The sequence below is a fragment of the Phacochoerus africanus genome, chromosome 1 (genome assembly GCF_016906955.1).
Source record: "Phacochoerus africanus isolate WHEZ1 chromosome 1, ROS_Pafr_v1, whole genome shotgun sequence".
NCBI lineage: Eukaryota > Metazoa > Chordata > Mammalia > Artiodactyla > Suidae > Phacochoerus > Phacochoerus africanus.
The window spans coordinates 162,930,873-162,957,366 of record NC_062544.1 but is presented as its reverse complement, the minus strand read 5'-3'; the positions used below and the strand labels follow the sequence as shown (position 1 = coordinate 162,957,366).

The window sequence follows — 26,494 nt, the reverse complement described above, 5'->3', positions numbered from 1 at the left end:
AATAAATTCTACTTGCCAAGTCTTCTCACTTGACTGTGTTTAACAGGAAAAAAAGGCAAAACAAACCCTAAGAATGTTTATAAAAGTAATCATAACTTGGTACTAGTTTCTGTGATAATTAAAAATCTTTTACCTTAACTCTAAAAAACCATACTTACGCTTTAGAAATTTCTTAAGGTCATCAATGTACCCTTTATAGGAGTCTGGATCAGACACACTGAATGAATAATCCAACGCTGACACTGGTTTTGGAAAAACCATAAGTCCTACAAAGAGATAAAAGAAGAGGGGGGGAAATGAACTGTAGCAAATTTCCGTCTTTCTCCTTACTCTTATTTGTAACAAGAAGAGCTCAGTAAATTATGTGGAAATTGTGTTCACGAGAAAGTTGAAATCATCAAGAACTTCCCATTTCTAGCAGAGCTTCCTTGCCTGCCCACTTGCATCTCTCATAAGTGTCCTATCCTAGTAAATCTATTTCTTGCTGGAAAAAAAAAAAAAAAACTTCCCATTTCTATCTGACTATGAAGACAGACATCTAAAATGGAAAGAATCCCAAGTCTTCAGTATTACCTCACATAATACCAACTAGAAGCTTTCTCTTAATTAGCACCACTCTGTTCCTTATTTTAAAAGCTGTAAGTTTTACTTTATACTTTCTACATTCATTTTGTATTTAATATTTTAGGTTTTTCCAATTGCCATTTCTGGAGAAAATTTTAGCGAAGCAAAATCTGAGTACTTTGTCATGCAAATTGCAACTATCTGGAAACATTTACAAAGAAAGCTTACTTGTTCAATGAAAGAGACAATTTTAACTCTATAGTTAAATATTCTTCCTTCAATAATAAACCTGCTCTATAACTACAATGTGGTTTTCTCATACTGACTTGGAACATAGCTACCAACAATTTCATATAAGGAGTTAATACACGTCTGCAGAACATGTTTGCATGATTTTATTCATAGAAAATTTAAGCATGTTTATCTGCAAGGAACATAATCAGGCTTCCAACTTTAATATAAGTGTTCCTCCATTAAAAACCATATCTACATTCAGGATTGCACAACAACTTAAAAAAACAATCCCCAAATTTTCACTAGTCTCTAAACATTCCTCATATATCAAAGTTATTACAGATTAGCCTTGCATTGAATCTGAAAATAAGTGCTGTTTTACTTTTCATGAAAATGGCTGTTCATAGACACCTAATTCATTTTAGATCAAATCCAGTTTGTTTCAAATTCTAAATCCTGGCTGTGTTGATCTGCCAGGCTCCTAAGTTAAACCAGATCTGATGCTACCCAACTATGATTAAAAAAAAAAAAAAAATCAACGTTCCTAAATGGCAGAGCAAATCTTAGTCCTCATGCAGCACAAAAGAGACCCAATTAGATTCACTGTTCACCTACTGCCTCAACATACCAGATCACTTGATTTGGATGATCACAAATGCCTATTTTTCCTATTTTGCGGCCTACTGCATCGACCGCAAAAATCAATTGTCGAATGTTTTATAAAAATGTTCAATGTAGGAATAAAACCTGACCATCCAGTATGTGAAATGACCATCTGTGTATATATGAAATTGTTTTTATTCTCAAGGTTTTACGGCAGAAACAAGACATAATTTAAAAGACATAATATACTGTAATTATATATGCCAAATCAAGGCAGCTTACACATAACTGTATAAAACTGTCTAAACTTAAGAAAAACCCTGGAATTCCCATCATGGCTCAGCGGTAATGAACCCCCGACTAATATCCATGAAGACACAGGTTCAATCCCTGGCTTGGACTGAGTTAACGATCCAGCATAGCTGTGAGCTGTGGTGTAGGTCGCTAACATTGCTCAGATCCCGTGTGGCTGTGGCATAGGCTAGCAGCTGCAGCTCCTATTCAACCCCGAGCCTGGGTACCTCCCTATGCCGCAGATGCAGCCCTAAAAAAAAAAGAAAGAAAGAAAGAAAGAAAACCCAACTTTTAATAAAACATCCATTTTTTCTTTTTTTTTTTTTGTCTTTCTGCCATTTCTTGGGCCGCTTCCCGCAGCATATGGAGGTTCCCAGGCTAGGGGTCTAATCAGAGCTGTAGACACCAGCCTACGCCAGAGCCACAGCAACGCCAGATCTGAGCCTCGTCTGCGACCTACACCATAGCTCATGGCAATGCCAGATCGTTAACCCACTGAGCAAGCCCAGGGATTGAACCCACAACCTCATGGTTCCTAGTTGGATTCGTTAACAACTGAGCCACGATGGGAATTCCAAAACATCTAGTTTTATATTAAGGAAAAAAATTTTTGGAGTTTCCATCATGGCTCAGTGGGTTAAGGATCCGGTGTTGCCGTGAGCTGTGGTGTAGGTCAGACACGGCTCAGATCCCGAGTTGCTGGGTGTAGGCCAGCAGTTATACCTCCCATTCGACCTCTAGCCTGGGAACCTACATATGCTGTGGGTGTGGCCCTAAAAAGGCAAAAAAAGAAAGAAAGAAATTTTTTATTTGTATTTTTTTGGCCACACTAGCAGCACAAGGAGGAGTTCCTGGGCCAGGGACTGAACCCACACCACAGCAGTGACCTGAACCACTGCAATGACAATGCTGTGCCACAAAGGAACTCCAAACTAAATAAATTCTGAAGAAAAACATTATTTAAAAAAATTTATTTATTAAAAAAAGATTACATCCCTTTAACATGACTAAGTTTTATGGTAATTTTTAAATGACTCAAATTTCGAAGTTCCTGTCGTGGCGCAGCAGAGACGTATCTGACTAGCATCCATGAGGACGCAGGTTCGATCCCTGGCCTTGCTCCGTGGAGTAAGAGGCCAGTGTGGCCGTAAGTTGTGGTGTAGGTTGCAGACCCTGCTCAGATCCTGTGTTGCTGTGGCTGTGGTGTAGGCTGGCAGCTACAGTTCTGATTCAACTCCTAGCCTGGGAACCTCCACATGCTGTAGGTGCGGCACTAAAATAAATGACTCAATTTTCAAAAACTTTATAGACCTAAATGTCTAAAACTAAATTTCTGATATAAGCAATTTCTTAGATCTGCCCAGCAATCTCTTGGAGCTTCAGTACCTGCTATTTAACAACCTATTTGGAATTCTTAAGTAAAAAGCCACAGCAGGAGTGTGCTGTACAGCTGCATTTTTGACATAGTACACTTAATTCCTCCAAATAAAGTCTTGGCTTACTCAAAACCATAAACGTCAACAGAATGTGAAGGCTACAGTAACTCTTACCTCCTTACAATTTAAACCACTGGGACAAGAGTGTGTGCGTGCATGTATGCACGCGTGTGTGTGTCTGTAGGGGTATGGATAAACAGTGTATTTATGTTATATGTGTGTATTTGTTAATATAAATGCTAATTTCCAACTAGCACCTCTTTTGCCAGGTACAAATACACTCTTGAAATGATGCCATTTAAAAAAAAAACTAACATGGAGTTCCCGCCATGGCACAGTGGTTAACGAATCTGACTAAGAACCATGAGGTTGCGGGTTCAATCCTTGGCCTCACTCAGTGGGTTAAGGATCCAGCATTGCCATAAGCTGTGGTGTAGGTCACAGACATGGCTTGGATCCAGAGTTGCTGTGGCTGCAGCGTTAGGCGGGAGGCTACAGCTCTGATTCAACCCTTAGCCTGGGAACCTCCTTATGCTGCAGGTGCAACCCAAGAAAAAAGAAAAACAAACAAACACAAAAACAAAAAAAACCACCTAACATAATGTTTAATTAATGTTGTTTTTTTTTTAAATCTTAGAAGATACAAATAGAAAGAAAAATTTAAATTACCCATAATCCCTTTACAAAGAGAAAAATCATGTCTAACAAATGAATGTACATTCATCTAATATATATATTGTTATAATATTATAATAACATGCATGTGCATATATATATATTTATTTAAACTAATGATAAGTTTATCAGTACTACAATACACTTGGTGAATAACTTTAAGAAACTCAGGAGTTCCCGTTGTAGCTCATCAGTAACAAACCCAACTAGTATACATGAGGACTCGGGTTTGATCCTGGCCTCACTCAGTGGGTTAAGGATCCAGTGTTGCCATGAGCTGTGATGTAGGCTGCAGATGCAACTGCAACCTGCTTTGCTGTAGCTGTGGTGTAGGCCTGCAGGTGCAGCTCCAATGCGACCCCTACCTTTGGAACTTCCGTTTGCCACACAAAAGGCCCTAAAAAGACACAAAATATAAGTTTCCATCACGGTGCGGTGGAAACAAATCCAACTGGGAACCATGAGGTTGTGGGTTTGATCCCTGGCCTTGCTCAGTGGGTTAAGGATTCAGCGTAGCCCTGAGCTGTGGTGTAGATCGCAAAGCTTGGATCTGGTATTGCTGTGGCTGTGACATAGGCCAGCCACTGTAGTTCTGAACCAACCCCTAGCTTGGGAACCTCCATATGTGTGGCCCTATTAAAAAAAAAAAAGACAAAAAATAAAAAATTTTAAAAATAACATAGAAAGCCATATACTTAAGGAGTTTCCCTTGTGGCATAGCTGATTAAGGAATGGTACTGTTAATGCAGCAGCTCTTGTTACTGCTGTGGCATGGGTTGAAACCTGGCCTGGGAACTTCTACATGCCACAGATGCAGCCGAAACAAAACAAAACACTACACTTAAAGGATACTGAACACATTTTACTGTGCAATTATAAACAGTTTAATATTTCTGAAGTAGATCATAAGATTATGTTAAATGACAATAAAGTCGCATAAAGTCGCATAACTTAGGAAAAGAAATAATTACCTTAGAATCTGTCTATGTAAAAAGAAGATAGGGCTACACATAGGAGATGGAAGTATTAACATGGAGCTAGTTTCAGATACATGGTCAAATAGAATGAAGAGTTACTTAGATAAATATTAGCTGCAAACAAAGAACAAGATAAAAGGACAAATTGTTCTAAGAAATTGGTTGGGGAAACTGATTCAGTCTTGATGCTGATAAGGCTGGGAAGTCCATGCAGTAAGCAAGGATCTAGGCCAGGTTTTCTCAGCCCTAGCCCTAATGAAATTCTAGACTGGATGATTCTTTGTTGTAGAGGGTTGTCCTGTGCATTGTAGGGATTTTTAACAACAGCCCTGGCACCTCTCTAGTTGTGACAATCAAAAATATCTCCAGACTGTGCTGAATGGCCCTGGAGGGCAAATCACAGCCGGATGAGAACCACTGCTCCAGAGAGAAACTCCTAGACTCTCACCTTCCCTGGCCTGTGTGTCCATCCTGCCTGCTGCCCACACTTCACTCCTCCATGAACAGCCTTTCCATTGCTACCATCTCTGGAAGTTGTTCCACATTTCTGGAAATTAGATACACTGGGTTTCTACACATTGTTATCTTACTTCTACAAAAACTGCCAGCACCTTGAGGACAAGAGCCATGTCCAACAACGACGGGAGAAATGGCATTCAAAGACTATTTAAAAAGAATAAAATCAGATTGTTTCCTAGTGCCCTAGCAGTTAAGGATTCAGCATTGTCACTGCTATAGCACAGGTTCGATCCCTGGCCCAGGAACTTCCATGTGCTGCAGGCATGGCAAAACAAATAAATAAATAAAATGGGGCAGGGGAAAAAATATAACTTAAACAAGTGTTCCAGTAAGATTTTTTCCGTACTTGGAGTTCGGGGTGTGGCACAGCAGAAACGAATCTGACTAGGAACAATGAGGTTGCTAGTTTGATCCCTGGCCTTGCTCAGTAGGTTAAGGATTTGGCATTGCTGTGAGCTGTGGCGTAGGTCGCAGACCGGCTCAGATTCTGCGTTGCAGTGGCTGTGACATAGGCTGGCAACTGTAGGTCCGATGGACCCCCTAGCCTGGGAATCTCCATGTGCAGCAAGTACAGCCCTAAAAAGCAAAAAAAAAAAAAAAAAAGATTTTTTTTGTCCATACTGAAGTATATTCTGCAGTATCCTGGAGGATTTTTTTCCCCTTGACACAATCAAGAGAGAATAATTAAACATATCAACAGTCTCATTTTTTTCTCAATTGATGTATCATTATTTAATACTTCTTACTATTTCCATGTGAAGCAATTAAAATCATGAAGCATGTATTTCACAAGACCAATGCTCTAACCCATGAGAGAACTGAAATACATACTTTATTAGTAAATTACTCAGAGCAAAGTGAAACTGCTACACAATATTCATTAACGCTATTCCTAACTATGACTATAATCGTCAATCTGGCTTCACCCTAATTCTCAATATTCATTTCTGCTTATTCCTGGCAAAGGACTCAAAATTTATCAGCTAGTTTTTATATCATTATATAAATAACAAAGGTATTTATATCACTGTGTAATTATTACAGGTCTTCATAATCAGTATGTAAATATTAAATAGCAAACAAAATAAAAACTTTCACATTATCTAACTCTAAAGTTTAACATCATCTACTTGCTATATAATACAGACTTTCGGAGAAGATAAAGTATAATTCAATTTTGTTAGAAGCCACAATAATCACAACATAATTACCTGGACTAGAAATCTGGTCACGATATTTTGGAACCTCATCGTTCAGGGTCTGAAGCATAACCCACATTGTGAATGCAAAGAGTGCAGCCAGGAACACATAAAAGACTAGGTAGAAGAGCAAGATCAAACCTGTAAAAGAAAATAAAACTCATAAAATCTGGAGACGTACACACTGCATGTGTGCGTGCGCATGTGTGTGAAAGGGTGAAAAAACAAACCAACCACTGCAAGGGTAGGGTTCCAAGCTTTGCCATGCACACAGCCAAGTATCTTCATATTCAGAATGATATGAATTCGCCCAAGCAAGGGGTATTTCAGCAGGCAGCACCCACCCATCCTGTGACCCCCTTTCTCTCCTGATACTTCTAAGTACAAGTAGCTTCCACAGATAATACTAATTCAAGGTCAGAGCTTTAAAATTCCAGCACATTAGGGAGCGTTTACAAAAAAGGGATTAGATGCCCTCTAGAAATATAAAAGATGATTTTAGGTTGGACAGAACACCCCATATGTATATGTTCCTTTAAGTGACAAAAGAATTATGACATCAACCTTGTATTTCACAGTAATTATTTGCATAAATTTGGGCTTAAAAGTAAGCCAGGAAATATGCAGAAAAGGCAAATCATAAAGATAGTATTCAGTGAATAAAGTTTAGAAAACACTGGTTGAGTGGAAGCTTCATGCAAAAGTGAAGAGGACACGATCAGAAACAAGCACTCTGACCAATGAGGGATATGACAACTCCACTGCTAAGCAGGAGGAAGCAAGAGCTGGCAGACACCAAGTTTCAACATCAAGGGCTAAACATTTTTTTTTCCTTCACAATCTGGAAACACTAAGATGGATCTAGCCTAAGCCAGTGATTTATTCTGAGAACATCTAGAATTATTTTTCTCAAATATCTACATTCAAAGTTTTAACATGATAAGTGGTCACCAAAGATTATATACAAGGATATATTGTTAACATCACACATTTATATTTGACCATTTAAAAACTAATGGTCAACAAATATTCCACAAATCCCCAGGTACAGAAATGGTAGAGACACTTAATTCCCCAGAATTAACATCAGCTCTATTTTCCAGTCTAAAAGCCTGCTTAGTCATATTTGCTTGCCACATTCTACTCCTAGCAGAAGGGCTAGAGCAGGGGTTCCAAACCTGGAATCTATGGACCCCCTTCACCCTCACTCATCACCAGCAAGGATTAACTTCAGAGCTTCAAAGATTTCTATAATAATACGTTTCTGAATATATCCATTCTTCTTCTGGGGAGTGGCTCTACAACATTCCTCTGATACTCAAAAAGACCCCGTGACCCCAGAGCAGATTGTGCCAAAAGCTAGATAAATTTCACTGGTTACTTGCAGGCCAAGAAACCGCCTCCCCTCTTTTAAAGTAAAGGGGAGACAGTTAAAGCAATTTCATTTTAATTCAGACTAGCATTCCCCATCCTCCCCCTGCCCCAATTACCAGGAGGCCAAAACAGGGAGCGAAAGGACAGAAGGAAGAAAGGAGCACAGCATGTCACCTCCAGACAGCATCACTTCCCTACCACACAGAGTGAGCCTGTTGCAGAAAAACAAAGGAAGACCAATCTCAATGAAGTGATCAGTTTACTGCAGAGGGAAATGAAACACATGCAAAGCCCAAAGGCTGGTTTAATGAGATAGAGGAGAAAAACGAATCTCTCAGATCTGCATATTTGTAGAAACTAATGGATATAAAAGCCCTCCACACATGGTAGTTCCCGTCGTCGCTCAGTGGTTAATGAAGCCAACTAAGAACCATGAGGTTGCGGGTTCGATCCCTGGCCTTGCTCAGTGGGTTAAGGATCCGGCATTACCGTGAGCTATGGTGTAGGTTGCAGACTCGGCTTGAATCCCATGTTGCTGTGGCCGTGGTGTAGGCCAGTGGCTACAGCTCCGATTAGACCCCTAGCCTGGGAACCTCCATATGCCATGAGAGTGGCCCTAGAAAAGGCACAAAGACAAAAAACAACAACAACAAAACAAAAAACAAAAACCCTCCACACAGCAGACCATGGTTGACAAATACATAAATGTAATGAGTAGGGGGCTGTATTCCAATAGAACCTTCACTTTAAAAAAAAAGGCAGCCTGAGGCCACAGTATTTTGTCAACCGATACAGCGGATACTAATCTGGAGAAGTTTAAGTTCGGAGAAGTTTAAAACATAAGTGCTAAGAGTTTATTGAGAAGTGTTTTAAAGTCATCTCAAAACATCATCAGGAGTTCCCGTCATGGCTCAGTGGTTAACGAATCCGACCAGGAACCATGAGGTTGCGGGTTCGATCCCTGGCCTTGCTCAGTGGGTTAAGGAGCCAGCGTTGCTGTGAGCTGTGGTGTAGGTTGCAGATGCGGCTTGGATCCCATGTTGCTGTGGCTCTGGCATAGGCCAGCAGCTACAGCTCTGATTAGACCCCTAGCCTGGGAACCTCCATATGCCACGGGAGCGGCCCAAGAAATGGCAAAAGAGACAAGACAAAAACAAAACAAACCAAAAAAACAAACAAACAAACAAAAATTATCATATCATTTTCAAATGATTTAAAAATTTATTGGAAAAAAGGGGGGGGGGGGGGGGAGTTCCCAGCGTGTCACAGCAGAAAGGAATCTGACTAGGAACCATGAGGTTTTGGGTTCGATCCCTGGCCTCACTTAGTGGGTTGAGGATCCAGCGTTGCCCTGAGCTGTTGGGGTAGGTTGCAGACGCAGCTCAGATCTGGCCTTGCTGTGGCTGTGGCGTAGGCCAGCAGCTGTAGCCTCAATTAGACCCCCAGCCTGGGAACCTCCATATGCCGCAGGTGCAGTCCTAAAAAGCAAAAAAAAAAAAAAAAAAAAAGGTTGCAAAGCAAAAGAACATAGAGCAGGGAATTCCCATCGTAGCGCAGCCGATAACAAACCCATCTAGGATTCATGAGGAGGACGTGGGTTCAATCCCTGGCCTTGCTCAGTGGGTTAAGGATCTGGTGTTGCCGTGAGCTGTGGTGTAAGTCGCAGAGGCAGCTTGGATCCTGTGTTGCTGTAGCCGTGGTGTAGGCTGGCAGCTGTACAGCTGTAGCTCCAATTCAAGGACTCCTAGCCTGGGAACCTCCATATGCCACAAGAAAAAAAAAAAAAAAAAAGCATATAGCAAACATGAACAAAAGTGTTAAAACTGCCTATAGTTAGGTTCATAAAATAGATACACAAATTAACAGCCATGTCCCAAACCTGATGCCCTGCATTAGTGGCCATTAAGTCCTTTTTGAATGTAGGGAGTAAATAACTGATTTCTGGCACTAAAGCTAGTTTTCCCTTCTTAATAAGATAATAATAATAATATAATAAGATAATCCTGCTAAAACCAAACTTATAATCTCACTTAAAAAAATTATATATTAAAGACCAATCACAAATTGTCAGTATTTTATCTACTTAACTTCCTTTCCCCTACACTAAGAAAAAAAAAAAAAAAAGCCAGAAAATAAAAACAGAAGTCGTTAATAGCTATTCTTATAGAAGGGTATAATTCACATTCCATTCACCTATGAGTGGGACTGCTTGGTCATATGGTAACTCCATTTAGTCTTTTAAGTGTCAGACTGTAATATTTTACACTCCCAACATCATGATTCCAATTTCTCCACAGCCTCATCAACACTTCCCAATATAAAGGGTTACCTTATTGTGGATTTAACTGGCACTTCCCTATTGGCTAATAATGTTGAACATCTTTTCATAAGCTTATTGGTCATTTGCATCTTCTTTGGAGAACTGTCTATTCAGATCCTTGGTCCATTTTTAAATTTGAATTCTAAGAGTTCTTTATATACTACAGACACAAGCCTCTTATCAGATATACGATGTACAATAATTTTCTCCCATTCTGTGGATTGTCTTTTCACTTTTTAATTTTTTTTAATTTTTTTCTTTTTTGGCTGCCCTGTGGCATATGGGAGTTCCTGGGCCAAGGATCAGATCCGAGCCACAGTTACCACCTAAGCCACAAGTGCAGCAACGCCAGATCTTTAATCCACCGTGCTGGGCACTGAACCTGTGCCCCAGCACTCCCAAGATGTTGCTGATCCCACTGCACCAACAGTGGGAAATTCTCTTAATTTTTATTTATTTATTTTTGGCTTCAGCCCTGGCATGCAGAAGTTCCCAGCCCAGGGCTCAAACCTGCACCACAGGAGTGACAACATCAGATCCTTGACTGCTAGGCCACCAGGGAACTCCTGTCTTTTTACTTCCATGGCATTGTCCTTTAAAGCAGAAGAGTTCTTAATCTCAAGGAAGTCCAATTTATCTATTTTTTCCTTGATTGTTTAACCTTCAGTATCATATCTGAAAGAGACTACTGCCTAATTCAAAGTCATGAAGACCTGCAACTATGTTTTCTTTTTTGTGTCTTTTTAGGGCCACACCTGCAGCATATCAAAGTTCCCAGGTTAGAAGGTTGAATAGGAGCTGCAGCTGCCAGCCTATGCTACAGCCAGATCTGAGTCACATGTGTAACCTACACTAGAGCTCATGGCAACACTGGATCCTTAACCCACTGAACGACGCTGGGGATCAAACCCACGTGCTCATGGATACTAGGCAAATTAGTTACCACTGAGCCACAACAAGAACTCCCCAGCTATGTTTTCTAAGAATTTTTAGTTTTAGCTCTTAAGTTTGGGTCTTTGATCCACTGCATACTAATTTTTCTACATAGTATCAAGAATGGGTTCAATTTCATTGTTTTGTGTATGGATATCCTGTTGTCCCAGTACCACTTGTTAAGAAAAAACTTGTTCCCCATTGAAAGATTTTTCTTAAACTAATAAGCATGTACTATTTCTATAATTAAAAATACTATGCTTTAATACACAAACATTCTATATATTTATTAAAATCATGGTAGTATAAAAAGATTAAACAAAATTAAATAACATGCCTAGGATTAAGTTACCAGCAAGAGGAACCAGTACCAAACCAGTACCTCTCCATGTGCTACCTTACCTGGTCTGCTTTTCCTGGGAGCCTCAAGCTATTACCTTTTGTAATTAAAACTCCCATTCTCTGAAAAATCTATCATCCAAGTCTTCTGTGTTACTCCAGGTGACAGAAATTACATGGACTAAAACATCTGCTCCTTCTAAGAGTTCAGTTACCACAACTGACAGACATATAAACAAAGAATTACAGACATCAAGTGCTAGGGAGAAGAAAAGAGAAAGAATTAACTGTCTCTAACAGGAAGAAAAAGGAAAGGGATTTCATCAGAGGAGGACTTCCAGAAACAAGTTAGCTCACCGAAGATGGAGAAGAGGAGGACGCTCTGGGCCAAAGACTAGATGGCTCCACAGCAGGAGCAGCCAGGTGAGTACAACTTTGTTCCTACGCCCAACACACACATGCCCCTGGTGCCCAGTAACTACTCACAGTAGCAGTACCATCTACTTTGAAGTAAGAGCAGGGAGCATGGGATAAAAACTGGGCAAGGTCCTGCATGGGCTGGTGAAAATCTAAAGGAGTTTCCTAAACCAGCTCTTGGCTACCTGTGCCTCATCCTGAATGCTGTTGACAGGAAAGTAATTACAAAAAAGAGATTGAAGCAATTCAAAATACTTGAGAAAAAAACTAATCCAATAAAGTAGCAAATGCAACAAATAAAGAAATGCCTGAAAAAACTGGGCATATAATGGGTTATAACAGGATATTAAAACAAATGGGGGGGAGCATGACTATAATTAAAATACAGAGTAGGAAGTGAAAGGATAATTTTTCTTTTCTTTTCTTTTTTGTCTTTTTAGGGCCGCACCCGTGGCATATGGAGGTTCCCAGGCTAGGGGTTGAGAATCAGAGCTGTAGCCACCGGCCTATGCCACAGCAATGCCAGATCTGAGCCACATCTGCGACCATACCATATCTCAAAGCAATGCCGGATCCCCAGGCCAGAGATTGAACCTGTGCCCTTATGGATACTAGTCAGATTCATTTTTGCTGAGCCACCACAGGAACTCCCGAAAGGATTAATTTTTCAAAATTTGATCTCATATTCTGATTATTGAAACTATAAAACTTATAGGTAAGCTGAACTAGAGAAGAGGCAAACCAAAGAAAAATCCGGATACTTAAGAAAACATAAAAAGCAAACCAGACTGGGGAGATTTTTTTTTTTGTATAAAATATAACCAATAAAGTACTTAATCTGCATCTAGAATATTTAAAGAACACTTACAACAAAACAAATTTCTTAAAAAATGAGCAAGTTCTGAACAGAAACTTCATCAAAGATGTAATAAGAATCACACACACACAAAAGAAAAGCTCATGAAAACATTCAACATCACTAGTCATCAGGGAAGGGCAAATCAAAAGCACTACATGTTCACCAGAATGCTAGAAATTTTGAAGACTGACATAACAAATGATGGCCCAGGACTGGAGCAACTGAAACACTAGTGTACTGATGGTGGGAATGTGACCAAATTAAAACAAAAACCCGTTTTGGAAAACAATTTTCTGAAAAGTCAGTAGCATACACCTATGATAGGATCCAGCTAATCCACTCCTAGATATTTCACCAGGAAAAATAAAAGCACATGCTCACAGGGGGAATGGGATATGCACATTCATAAATGCTTTATTTGTAATCACTAAAAACTGCCAACAACCCAAAAAGACATCTACTCATGAAGTAATAAATTCTGGTATATCCATACAATGGAATACTATTCATGGTCTATTTCTCAAGGTAATTATGCTAAATGAAAGAACTCAGCACCCTCTATGCCAAAGAGCACATGCTACATGATTCCATGCATTTCAAGTTTCAGAAAACACAAACTAATCTAAAGTGTCAAACAAAAGCAGATCTATCCCTAGATCCTGAAGAGTTAGGGAAAAAGAAAGATTACAAATGGGAAAGAGGGTATTTGGGGGGGTGATGAATATTTTCATTACCTTTAGTGATAGTTTCATGAGTACTATACATATATACATATAGATGAGTATACATCAAAACTCAAGTCATACTCTTTAAACACATGCAGTCTACTGTGTGTCACCATAACAACTCACTTAAGCTGTTTAAAAAACAAATTTTAGAATAAAGCATTATCTAGAGAATTGGCCAGACCAAAGAAAAATTCAGGGAAGTAAAAGATCAAACCAAGGTATTCTATAAAATTGGGCAAGAATGTAGAGAGGGAGTGTATGGAGATTGTTGAGACATGGGGGAAGAGAACCGGAATATCAACAAATCTAACAAGAATTCCGCAAGAAAAGAGTGGAGTGTGGAGAATGCTCAAAGAAATAAGATATTTTGTATCTAGACTAGAAAAGATTGAGAACTACTAGAAAACACCCTGTAACTAGACACCCCGTAACAGGTAAAACTTCAGAGTAGTAATAAAGCAAAAATGTCTTTAAAGATTCTAAAAAGATAAAAGAGGTTCCACCTAGGGCAGAGAAATATGACCGACAGATATCTCATCTGCCAAAAATAAAACAATATATTCCAAATTGAGGAAAAATGATTATAAACTAAAAGATCAACCAACCAAGAAAACAAAAGGACATCGCCAGACGTGCAGGACTTAGAATATCTACTACCCTCAATTCCACCTGTAAGAATGGTTATACACCCCCCAAAATTGACAAGCAATAACAAAAAAATTGCTAACAACCTAAGTGTCCTCAAAGAAGAAATAAAATACATGATGGAAAATTACAGTAATTACTAAATTACAATTACTAAAATTAATTGTAGTTTAAACAGGAATGAAATAGACCTCAAAAACTCCAAGTAGAGGAGTTCCCATCATGGTGCAGTGGAAACAAATGTGACTAGGAACTAGTCGGGTGTGATCCCCAGTGGGCTAAGGATTGGTGATGCACCTTGGATCTGGCGTTGCTGTGGTTGTGTCGTAGGCCAGCAGGTCCAGCTCCAATTGGACCCCTAACCTGGGAACCTCTATATGCCGCTGGTGCAACCAGCCCTTAAAAAAAAAGACCAACCAACCAACCAAAAAAAAACCTCCAAGTGGAAAAAAAGTAACCTCAGAATGATACATACCACATACTCAAATTTAAAACACTCAAAATAATTTCAAAATTCTATAAATTACTATATATCATATTTGCTAATGGACCAGAAACTTAAAAAATCAAATTCATAAATAGTGGTTACCTCTGAATAAGGGATTGAGGGATGTGGTAAAGGAAGAAAAACTTATTTACATGTTATCTAAGTTGAAAAAAAATACAAAGCTTAGAGACTAAATTCCAGAAAAAGCTAGTAATTGTACAGTTTTCATTTTTTTTTAAGTTTTCTTTAAAAATTTAAGCCAAACTTTCTAGCTTGGGGAGGGCAGCTGAGGTGGTAGCGGCCAGGAGAAAACAAAAAATTTTTAATTAAGCCAAAGAAGGAGATCTCTTGTGCAGCAACAGGATAAGAACCTGGCATTGTCACTTCAGTGGCTTGGGCCACCACTGTGGCGCAGGTTCCATCATCCCTGGCCTGAGAACTTCCACATGATGTGGTCGCAGCCAAAAAATAAAAAATAATGAAAATATGGACTTCCCGCTGTGGCGCCAACGGCCGTGTCTCTGGAGCACTGGGTCAAAGGTTCAGACCCTGGGCCAGTACAGTGGATTAAGGAACCACACGTTGCCACAGCTCTGGCATATGTTGTAACTGCGGCTAGGATCTGATCCCTGGCCTGGGAACTGCATATGCTTCAGGGAAGCCAAAAAAGAAAAAGAAAAAAAGAAGAAAAATCTAACCCAATGATGAAAAATATATGAAGCAATGGTGAGCAAAAAAATCAGTAAGACCCGCTGGTAACATAAGAGTAAGTGTTGATTTTAATTTTTTTTCCTTATCTCAGGTCTGAGGGATAATTTACGTTAATTATTTTCATTGATTCCAAGTGCACAATCCCAATAACTAAGTTGCATAAACTGTGAAACCACCCATTACACTATGATACAGAACATTTCTATCACCTTCTGGTGAAAGGTTCCTTGTGCCCATCTGCAACTCATATATCCTTCACCAGCCAGCCAATGATTTTCTATTGCCACTACTTCAGCCTGTATTTTATACAACGTCAAATTTTTAATTTATTTAATTTAATAACAAATTAAGGTTCCCAAAATAGCAGGACAGGAATAATTTAACAGTAGTCCAACGAAAAACATTCTCAAAGCGGGTTTTTAAAAAAACTCACTAGATGCTATTTATAGATGAAACCTAAAATTGTAACACATAACAGCTGAAAATAAAGTAGATCTTGGCTAACAAAATGAAATGTAGATATGGCAGTATTACCTAAGCAAACCAGAATTCAAGTCAAAAAGTCAAGCAAAAAGTACTGAGCAAAGATAAAGCTTAAAATACATACAGCAAAAGCAGAATTATGAAATTTATAACAATCAGAATTTGTAACAATCAGAATCAAAATTTATAACTATTCCTTCATATTCCATATATACACACATACACATTTACATATAAAATGTGCTGGAAAAGGGCTAGTAGTAGAACTGATAAGCAATCATTATCTGTAGGAAAGACTCCATGCTTGGTGGAAGGCAGTATATTCAAATATTCTTTTTCTCCAACATTCATTTATGAATATTTATAATTACAAAAAAAGGTTAAAAGAAATGTAAGTGAACATGCACCTATATTCTACAGTGAATAGTCTACTACATTTAGCTCCTATTCACTATTTTTTTAATGCATTTCAAGTTGTGGATGTGGGGACACTTAACCCCTAAACACTTCAAAATGCTTATTAACTCAAACTGAGAGAAAAAAATTAGATTCAGTGAATACACAAATTGCTAATTACCACGGACTGACAAATGTATTCACCGCTAATGATTCAAACTGTTACCGAGATATAAAACATTACCATCACTATTCCATCATCCTATAAAGTTCTCTTAAGCCCCTTCCCAGTCAATCCCCATGCCCACTACCCCAGAGGCAAACACCATTCTGGGCTTTTTTCTAGCAATAGTAAGTATTGCTTGTTTTAGAGGTTCACAGAAATGAAATTGTATAGTATGTTCTCCTTAGTAAAGCTTTTCTGTTCAGCCTGTGGGTTTCACCCATGTTTTGTATATCTGGAGTTCATTCCATTTTACCGCTGAGTAGTATTCCATTGCGTGGACATTGGTTTGTTTATTCATTCTGCTGCTGGACACCTGGGCTGTTTCCAGTTTGGAGCTACCATGAATATTTTTGTGTATTTTTGTGGACATATGTTTTCATTTCTCTTGAATAAACAAACACCTAGAACTGCTGGGTCATGGGATGAGTTTTATAGGACACTATCAGACCTTTGTCCAAAGTGAATATACCACATATATGTTTCAAAAACTATTACAGATATGGAGTTCCTGCTGTGGAGCAGTGGGTTAATGATCTGGCTTGTCTTTGTGGTGGCACAGGTCCAATTCCAAGCCTGGCACAGTGGGTTAAGGACCCAGTGTTGCTGCAGTTATGGCTAAACAGTTGCGGCTAGAATTTGATTCCTTGCCTGGGAACTTCCATATGCCATGGGTGTGGGCCAGATACAGGGGGGAAAAGTATTACAGGTAACAGTGGTTACCCAAGGAAGAAGCTGAGGATGACAGTGGACTTACTGACTATTCACATATGTACTGTAAAAATTCAAATAATGAGGTTACTCTTGTTACATGAAAAGAACAAAGCTGAGAGTCCACAGTCTAAGACCAGTTCAGGTTTCTTCGGTTAGCCTACACTGACCACTAACTTCTAGAGCAGAGGTCAGCAAACCACTGCTGCTGCCTGTTTTTGTAATTAAAATACTGAAACACAGGCCACTAGTTTACATACTGTTTATGGCCACATTCAAGGAACTAATAGCAAAGTTGAGTAGTTGTAAGAGACACTGTATGGCTGGCAAAACCTAAAATATTACCTGGTCCTTTAAAGAATAAGTTTGCAGCCTCTTGTTCAAAAGCATTTACATGGGCTTTGTTTTTCATTCTGAAGTGACATCTGAAACTCTCATGCCACTTTTCCCTTGCAAAGGAAACTAAGGCCAAGAAATTTTAAATGACTTATCCAAGCTTAGATGGAGATGTGGAATTCAAATTTAGGTCCATATTCTGAGTCCTAGTCTGATCATCTCAGCAACTGGTAAACTTCCAGGACTTATCAAGTAAAAATACACATGTCCACAGGCTCACTCTGACTATGATGTCCTATCTGGAAACTTCAAAATGAATTAGAAGTTAAGTAGAACAGAATCATGGAGAGCTGAGGGGAATTATGCCTTTATGAACAAGTTTCTCCACAAACAAGACTTTCATAGTGTGAAGCTATACCAATTAATCCACAATACTCTCTCAATTTTAGGCCAACAAATAGGTGAATCACAAGCAGAAACTACCAAAAAAGAGTAAGTGCGTATTATGTGCTAGATGCTGCAGGGATATAAAATGCATATATAAGTCCTGATCTGTGAGAATACCCAGTTAGCAGAAAGAATGTACATAAACAGCTTTAATCCAGAGCACCTACTGTTTAGGTGTTCCAGGCGATAAATGTATTACTTTCACCTGGGCATGTCAGAGAAGGCTTATGGTAGTGTTGGCCCTAGATCTTGAAGCAGGGTAGAATTTATGATGCAGAGAATGAAGGGCATGGGAGAAGGGAATGAGCAGGGCATTCCAGACCAAAGGGCCTCAGATATACTGATTTGGCTACAACATGTGGTATACGGGAAGTACAGCATAAAATGATAGGTTATAAGGTTGGAAACAAAGTTCTAAGCCAATATGCAATATACCTGGAATGCCAGGCTGTCTGGAATTTATTTAAACCTTCAGAAAGCAGTGGGGATACAAACAGTTTCATGGTACAGGGAGTAGCTTGATCAAAGCTGCAGCCTTAGAAATAATCTGAAGGCAGTAAGGTGTAGGTCACAATGATTCCAACAGACTCCTTGGATCTCTCCAGGGCAGTACCAGAAGTTAAGAGCTTATCTTCCCTGGTTAACACCTGTGGATAAAAGTTGGAAGGCTAATGGTCTATCTAAACTTGGAACAATTTGGAAAGAAAGTTACAAAAGATCTTCATGGGCTGGTTTAAGTTTTTGAATCAGATAATTTACAAGAAAAGGCACTACTAGATCTTGAAAAAGTAGGGTAGGGCTAGTGGGAATGTTAACAGCTCTGCAATTTGTAACAGGTGGAGAGCATTATGAAGCTAGGGAAACAAGCACCCTGGGCTCCCTCTGAACATTTGCCTTCACAAGATACTGGAGGGTGGGGTGCAGTGGGGGAGTGGTGAGGAGGTCAGAGAAAACTAATTTCTGAATTAACTGCAGTCATGGTCGCATAGGGACTCAAGGAATATTACAAAAATAGAACCGGCATGGTTTGCCCAGGTTCAGAGCCCAAATGACAGAAATGACAGTGAGTCTTCAAAAACTGCAAAAATAGAAACTCAGAACTTCAGTGGAGGAAGTTATCAGTTGATACACATGTTATCTAAGCCTCACTCAGGTTTATGAGATACGCAAGAAGCAACTGGACTCTGAGAGCAATGCTAACCAAGAAGTAAAGTTTGTCAGCAATCTTTTCAATTTTTTTATGAGATGAAGAAGATGAAAAGAAGACAAGGCCAAAGACAGCATCTAGGAAATAAACATTTTTGTATATTTGAGGTTAAGTTAGAGAGGTCTTTGCAAAAATATTATAAGTTAAAAGTACCTTGTAGAGATAGGATGACACTATTAAACTCCCATTAAATATTTAAGAGCAGGTAAGTTTAAAAAGAAAAATAAAAGCCTTTATGAAGTTCTCACAAGAGGCATTTAAGAAGCTGAATAAAGCAATAAAGCAGGACGAAGGAGACCCAAATAACTCTGGTTCTGTTTTCCTAATTAGATGCACGACCCAGGCATGTCAAACTCAGCCGGAGTCTCCCGTGAGAAAGTTAAGTGGAAGTTTCTTCTGAATATTGAAATATGAAAACCATCAGTGCTGTAGGAAAAAAAAAAGGAAAATGCCCAAACATGGAGTGAACCTTGATGCTATGATACACCAAAACCATCAAAGACATTAAAAACAATGCTGCTGAAGACTAATTACATTTAATTAGACTAGGAGCATTTAATAATATTGCTCATTCCAACAGTTTTTATTACATTCCTACCTAGTGTTGGGCAACAAGCTAGGTGTTAGAGCATTCAAGATAAGAAAGACATGAATAAAAAGCTTATGTCTGGTAAATGAGCAATAACAATGCTATATGAAGTCATAAATGCTATACTAGAAAAGCGGTATCATAGGACTCACTGGAGCACTTGACCCAGTCCTAGGGCAAAGAGGGGTTCAAAAATGTTTACCAGAGATCAGGCCATAGAAGCTAACATCTTGAGTAGCCAGGCCAAGATGAGAGGAGGCTCAGACGCTAGAAATAGGTCCACACAGGGTGAGAGGAAACTGTGTGGAATAGTAGAGATGACAGGAGAGAAATACACCAATGAGACTGCAAAGAGTCTCCTCATGCTAAGGAGTCCTGAGGACAATAGAGATTTAGATGAAGAGGTACGCATGAACAACCAACTGCAGATTTCGACAGGGAGTTGGTTTTAAGAATATAAAATAACCTTAGGGACTAGAAATGCAAATTTGGGAGTGTCAACACAGAGATGTAACTAAAGCCACCAGAACACATTAAGTTCTAGCAGGAAGTTTGGACAGTCCCCAGAGAGGTGAGGGAGGGGGACAAGGATACCCCCAACACATCCATCTCTAAGAAACTGGCAAAGAATAAAAACCGTTCCCTTTAAATGTTGATAAAACTAGTCATCTACCTGTATAAACATGCATTTTTTTCTTTTCTTTATAGAGCTGCACCTCAGCCTATGGAAGTTCCCTGGCTAGGGTGGAGTGGGAGCTGCAGCTTCAGGCTTACGCCACAGCCATAGCCACTCAGAACCCGAGCCTCATCTGTAACCTACACCACAGCTCACAGCAATGCTGGATCCTTAACCCACTTGAACCTGCATCCTCATGGATACTAGTTGGGTTCTTTTTTTTTTTTTTTGTCTTTTCTAGGGCCGCACCCACAGCATATGGAGGTTCCCAGGCTAGGGATCAGAACTGTAGCCGCCAGCCTACACCACAGCCACAGCAACGTCAGATCCGAGCTTCTTCTGCGACCTACACCGCAGCTCACGCAACGCCCAGATCCTTAACCCACTGAGCAAGGCCAGGGATCGAACCCGAAAGCTCATGGTTCCTAGGCGGATTCCTTACCACTGAGCCACCACGGGAACTCCACTAGTCGGGTTCTTAAACTGCTGAGCCACAACAGGAACTCCTAGCTGTATATTTTTAAATTTCCTTCATACATTTAAAAAAAAACTTTATTAAGCACAAAAAAAGCATTAAAAGTGCTTATTCTATGTGGTTTAAGATGACAGATTTTACTTCAAAAATCAATGTAATGAATGCATAATTAGAAGATAGACTTATCTTTCAACGTTAAATGTTTTTTCTTCTATTATACAATCAGTGTTAGTCCTTAATCAAATACGATAAATCACAGTAAAGTTGTTATTAAAGGTAGGAGGGTTTTTAAACTTCTTTCAATACAAGTAATTTAATTCTATAGCTATAAATTCCAAAGTCAATCTTCAAAATCATTTATTTTGGGTGTGAGAAGAGATTGCTTTTTCACATAGTAAAGCACATACTACTTTAATTACAAAGGTATCTGGAGTACAATACACACTTACTGCTATCCCCACCCCCCTTCCACTACCAGCCCAAGAAGTGCTGCCTCCTGCTGGGTGGTGGCTCAGAAAGCCTCAGATGCTGCTGCCACCATACCCACCACTGCCCTTCACTTACAGGCAGCACATAGGGTAAGGCAAGTCTGTTACTTTACCAACAGTGCAAATTTTTGTGGTTTCTTTAATATGTCACTCCACAGGACAAAGAACACCTTACAAAACTGGAAAAATAAACACCTTTGCCTTCTCCCTTAGAGTCAGACACCCAAGATGGGATAGAGTCTGCTCTCCAAAGCAGCATTTACTGACCCAGAATGGGAGCAGGAGACTGAAAAAAATGGCACTTCATGGACCTATAATAAAAGAGAAGCACAGGGAAATGTAGATGTTCATAGTTTTAGTCCAAAACCCTGACCCTGTTTGGAATACGTAACTTGAGTTTTAATTTAACATTAAAATAAAGCATCTAATGGAGTTCCCTTGTGGCACAGGGGGTTAATGATCCAATGTTGTCACTGTAGTGGCTTGGGTTGCTGCTATGGTGCAGGTTCAATCCCTGGCCCAGGAACTTCCATGCAGTCAGAAAGAAAAAAAAAAAATCTATGCTGGCTTACTATTTATTACAATAAACCCAGATAATCTTAAGCTAATGAACTCTAAAAAAGCCCACAAACAGATGTCATGGCATAGTTTAAAAAAAAAAGAAAAAAGAAAAAAAAAAGCTCTGTCCTTGGCGGGAGTTTGAAGGTCAAAGATTCTGTCACTAGCTAAGTGAATTCTGACATATCAAAACTGTGGGTTCAATTTTCCCACAGTAAGAAATACATTTTACATCAAAGTATCAGAATATACAAAATACAGAAAATTATTAGGCAGAATAAACTAATACTTATCTATTTCATTATTTTTAAAAATGTAAATTGCAACACCTGGTCCACTGCTTACAATTAAATAACAGTAGGTGATCTCTAAGCTTTTACTCTAATTGTATATAATGCATTAAGTTTAAGACTTGCGACAGCCACAAGGTGCTAAATTTCCTCTGTCCTGTGTTTTCATAAATGGCAACTACTTATTCCTGATGTGTCCTTACTGTTCAGCTTAAGAAACCAGCTCTTAGGTACACTTTGATCACATACCTACTGTGCCTTAGAAAGTTGTGAAAACTGAACGAGGTATTATATGTATGTAAGCATTTTAAAACTGCTGCAACCCAGTGTAAGGTATCAGCCAAATTTACAAGAAGCTACTCAACATCTTCGCATGGCTGTTTTAAATAAGCAATAAGATGGAACATGCAGTGTTTTCACTTTATCCCAAATGTAAAGAGAAAAACTGCTTTTAAAATATGTGTTTTTAATGCATATCATGTACTTGAGAGGAACCTCAGATTATGGGATAAATGCACTAAAGACCTGAATATAAAAATAAAATCAGGAAACATCTTAAATGAATGTCTCTACAAAATCCTTGAGGCAGAGAAAGCCTTTCGACTTTACCAAGGTCAAAAAAAGATATAATAATCCCCACCCCACCCCATGCCCCATTAATTTCAAAAGCCAACTGGAAGAAAAAATTTGCACAAATGTGGTTAAAAAAAAAAAAAAAGCTGTAACACGTTTTCCAAATGTAAAAAGCATGTACATTTATTACCCAAGATCTAGAAATTCCACAGCAGAAACACATCTCAAGGAAATTAATTTCCAAAAATGTACAACAGGAGTTCCCTGTTGGCTCAGTGGGTTAAAGATATGGCACTGTTACTGCTATGGCTTGGGCTGATTCTTCCCCTTCCTTCCCCCCACAAAAAAAACCATGTATGACAAGAGTGAAGGGAATGGGAAGAGGAGGGATGGACACATATAATAATGTACTTGTTTAGAAAAAAATCAGGAGAGGGAGTTATTACCCTGTAACTCCATGTATATGTGAGGTAATGTTAGTAAACTTGTTAAAAAAAATCCTAGTACATCGCTATACAATGGAATACTAATCAGCTATTAAAAATGGTGATATAGACCTTTATTAACATACGAAAATGCCCACAATATTCACAAAGGATTATAAAGCAATACTTGCTGTATAATTTTTTTGTTAAAGAAAAAATTAACATTATAAACATTTCTTAAGTCTGCCCAGACATACACTTAAATATGAATAGTGGATATCTTTAGGGTGATGAGATCAGGCAGCTAGCCCAGACACTGCTTTTCTAAGAACTACAAGAAGATGCACTTTCTCCAGGCAGACTCCTTGCTCTAGGGTACTCAGCCAAGGTGATCAGAGAATGGATTTCAGCCTCCCCACGCTACTCCTCCACATTTCCCTGGAGGGCAGCCCTTATGTTGGGATAGGATTACGGATAATTTTCACCTACTTATGCCATTCTATGCTGGCTTACTATTTATTACAAAAAACCCAGAAATTTACTATGTGTTATTTTCAATTTTGAAAAAAAGGTCTTTCCTAAATCCTTCTAATACAAATCCCAACTTCACCTATACTACTTCTACTGCCCTCATAAAATGCTGCATACTCTTGATAAGTTGTGCATGTTACCTATTTAAATGCGCATACCAAATAAAATCTCTACCCCAAGAACATTTAACACAAAAGTTAGATAAGGAGCACAACCTGCACTAAGAAATATCATTCTAATGCAGAGTGAAGATATTTATTACTGGAAATAAGAAGGCCCTGAGAAAGGTAGTCTACACAAACTAATCTCTCTCCACTACTGGAAAATTCCTTCAGCAAGAAGTTAGTACACTCCAGAAACAATTGTTTACCAGTTTTTTTCCCTATTTACTTTCAGAAGCAAGATTTCTTTCCCCGTCACACCAGTGGGTTCCCCATAGATAGCCTTTTGAATAAAAATCGTGAATGATTACCATGCAGTTAGGCAAAGGCATCTGTAAAATAATACAACCGCTGGACTAGGATTAAAGGACAACTGGGTTCTTTTCTTGGCTGGGTGGAATATGTAATTTTACACAAAGCAAAATCACAATCTCTCTGGGGCTCGTTGTTCTCATCTCTAAAGCAGGGTTTGGGCTAAAAACCCTCCAAGGCCCCTTTCAACTTGTCATACGACTTAAAGCCACCTTTCCCCTCGGCAGGAGCCGATTTCAAGCAGCAGCAGCAACAGTTTATTTGCTAAGTCAGAGCTAAATTACTCTCTTCATGCTTCTCTTCAAAAAATGTCGTGCCCAAATAGTTCTCAACTCCAGAAATATATTCTCACTCAGAAAAAAAAAAAAAAAAAAGGTCTGTCATGACCAACTAGCAAAATATTTTTCAAAAGAAAAAAAATTAGTTTACTTAAGTATAAAGGAGGGGGGCACTAGTCCTTATTCAGACATTAACATCATTTTTCCAAAAAAAGAGGCACTCTAAAGCAGCACCACACTGGCAGATGGTTTAAATATTTCTTTTTAAAACAAAGAACCCATGCAGAGGAAAACTGCTAACAAATGCAACCATTAAACGTTTTGAAGGCAGAGGAAAAAACTGCCATTCAGACAGGATTTACTTTCCCTCAATGGAGCACGCTGGTAACGTAGAAAACTCTGTCATTAAGAAGACACTAAGGAGGAAACGACCTTTTTAAGGGTCTTTTCACTGTTTAAATTCAAGCGCATTTTCGCGTATCGTGTACGTGTGTGCTTAACATATCTGTGCAGCCCACACACTTAACACTCACTCGCACTCTTCCGACCCGCTGGGGTGGCAGCGTGGACGAGTCACAAGATAGCGGCCGGAGTGGAAATTTCCTCTCCCCGGACGTGGGGCAGGGTCTGGCTTCCCCGAAGCGCTCGGAGTCGCCAGCCGCCTCCGCCAGGGCCTCTCCCGGCCAGCGCGCTCCGTACAAAAGGAGGCCGGGCGCCCGGCGCCCACGCGCCCGGAGCTCGGCTCGGGGCAGGGGTCCCCGGCTTCCGGCGCCGCAGGCCCCGGCAGCACGTGCGCCAGCTCCCGGCAGGGAGGAAGGAACCGGCGAGGCCCGGCGGAGGCTGCCAGCGGGCCCTGCAGCCTCGCCCGCCCGCCGGCCCCGCAAGAAATGAATGGGGCCGCGTTACTCCGCCGCCGCCCGTCTTCGAGTCCGGCGAAGCGAAGAAAACCTCTGCGGGCGGCGGCGGCCGCTCCCGGGGCCCCCGCGCGGGGAACCGCCTCCCGCCTTTCCCTTCCCACCCGACCCCGCCCGGCGCCCCCTGGACCGCGGCCGGCCCCGGCGCCCAACCGCCGCCCGCTCACCCCAGCTCTTGGCGGAGCGCCCCAGGAACTCTCCGGTGGTCGGGTTGTACAAGAACAGCTTCCATTCGGCCATGCTCTGGTTGAAGGATTTCTTCTCTTTCTTCGTCATGGTGTGTGCCGACGACAAGGGAAGCAGCGAGGAGCACGGAGGTGCGTCTGGGCTGGAGCGGCGCAGCCCGGCGACGGCGGCGGCGGAAGGCGGGACGGCCGGCCGAGGAAACCTCCTCGCTACCGTGAGCGCTCAAGCCGACTGCGCTGCGCCGCGCCGAGCCGGGCGGCCGCTCCAGCCGCGGGAGCCTGACGTCTCCGCCCTCCGCAGCCAATCCCCGCGCCGTTCAGGCCGCGCCGCCGCCGCCGCTACCGCCTCCAGCCCGCGGCGGGGCGCAGCCCGACCCGGGAAAACGCCCCGCCCACGGCCCCGCCCCGCGGTACCCGGCGGGGCTCTGGGACGCCCCGGACTCCCTCTTCCTTGGCTGGAGGAGGCAAAAACTACGTGTAGCGACTTTAGAAATCACGAGGGCTTAGTAAAAAGCAGATTTATAATGACAAGCGAAAGAAGAACGTCCCTGGCCCGCAGGTTTTTTAGAAGGAGAACTCGGGAGATGCTGCAGGCTACGGACACCTGGAGTCCCCTGGGTTCCTTGCCTGCAGCAGCGTGGGACCAGAAGAGCACGGAAACGACTCCGGTCCACTAAGTCGCCTTCACCGAGGAGGGGACTTCGCCACCCTCTCCCCAAACCGTCCCCAGAAGTTCTCCTCTGGGCTCTATGACGTGACTAAAAGATAGTCTGCGGTGGTATTTCGTAAGCAGGTGTATTGCATACCGCTGCCTAGAGAATGCCCTGACTTGGTTCTTTTGAAGGATTTATCTAGAACTCTCCGGTCAATGGGAATTTCATCCTAAATATGCCAGTATTAAGTAAATGCAGTATAATTTTCT

The 26,494-nt window shown here is 40.6% G+C and overlaps 1 protein-coding gene across 1 annotated transcript in view; it reads right to left on the bottom strand.

The window, feature by feature from the left end:
* Positions 1–25,831, bottom strand: part of ATP1B3 (ATPase Na+/K+ transporting subunit beta 3) — a 46,515-nt gene extending 20,684 nt beyond the window's left edge. The window contains exons 1-3 of the mRNA XM_047783714.1: positions 25,555–25,831; positions 6,514–6,642; positions 159–266 (exon numbers count right to left, since the gene is read on the bottom strand). Of these exons, the coding sequence (XP_047639670.1) occupies positions 159–266; positions 6,514–6,642; positions 25,555–25,663 (346 nt within the window). The 5' untranslated portion in view covers positions 25,664–25,831. The remainder of the gene's footprint in view (positions 1–158; positions 267–6,513; positions 6,643–25,554) is intronic.
* Positions 25,832–26,494: the final 663 nt, after the last annotated feature.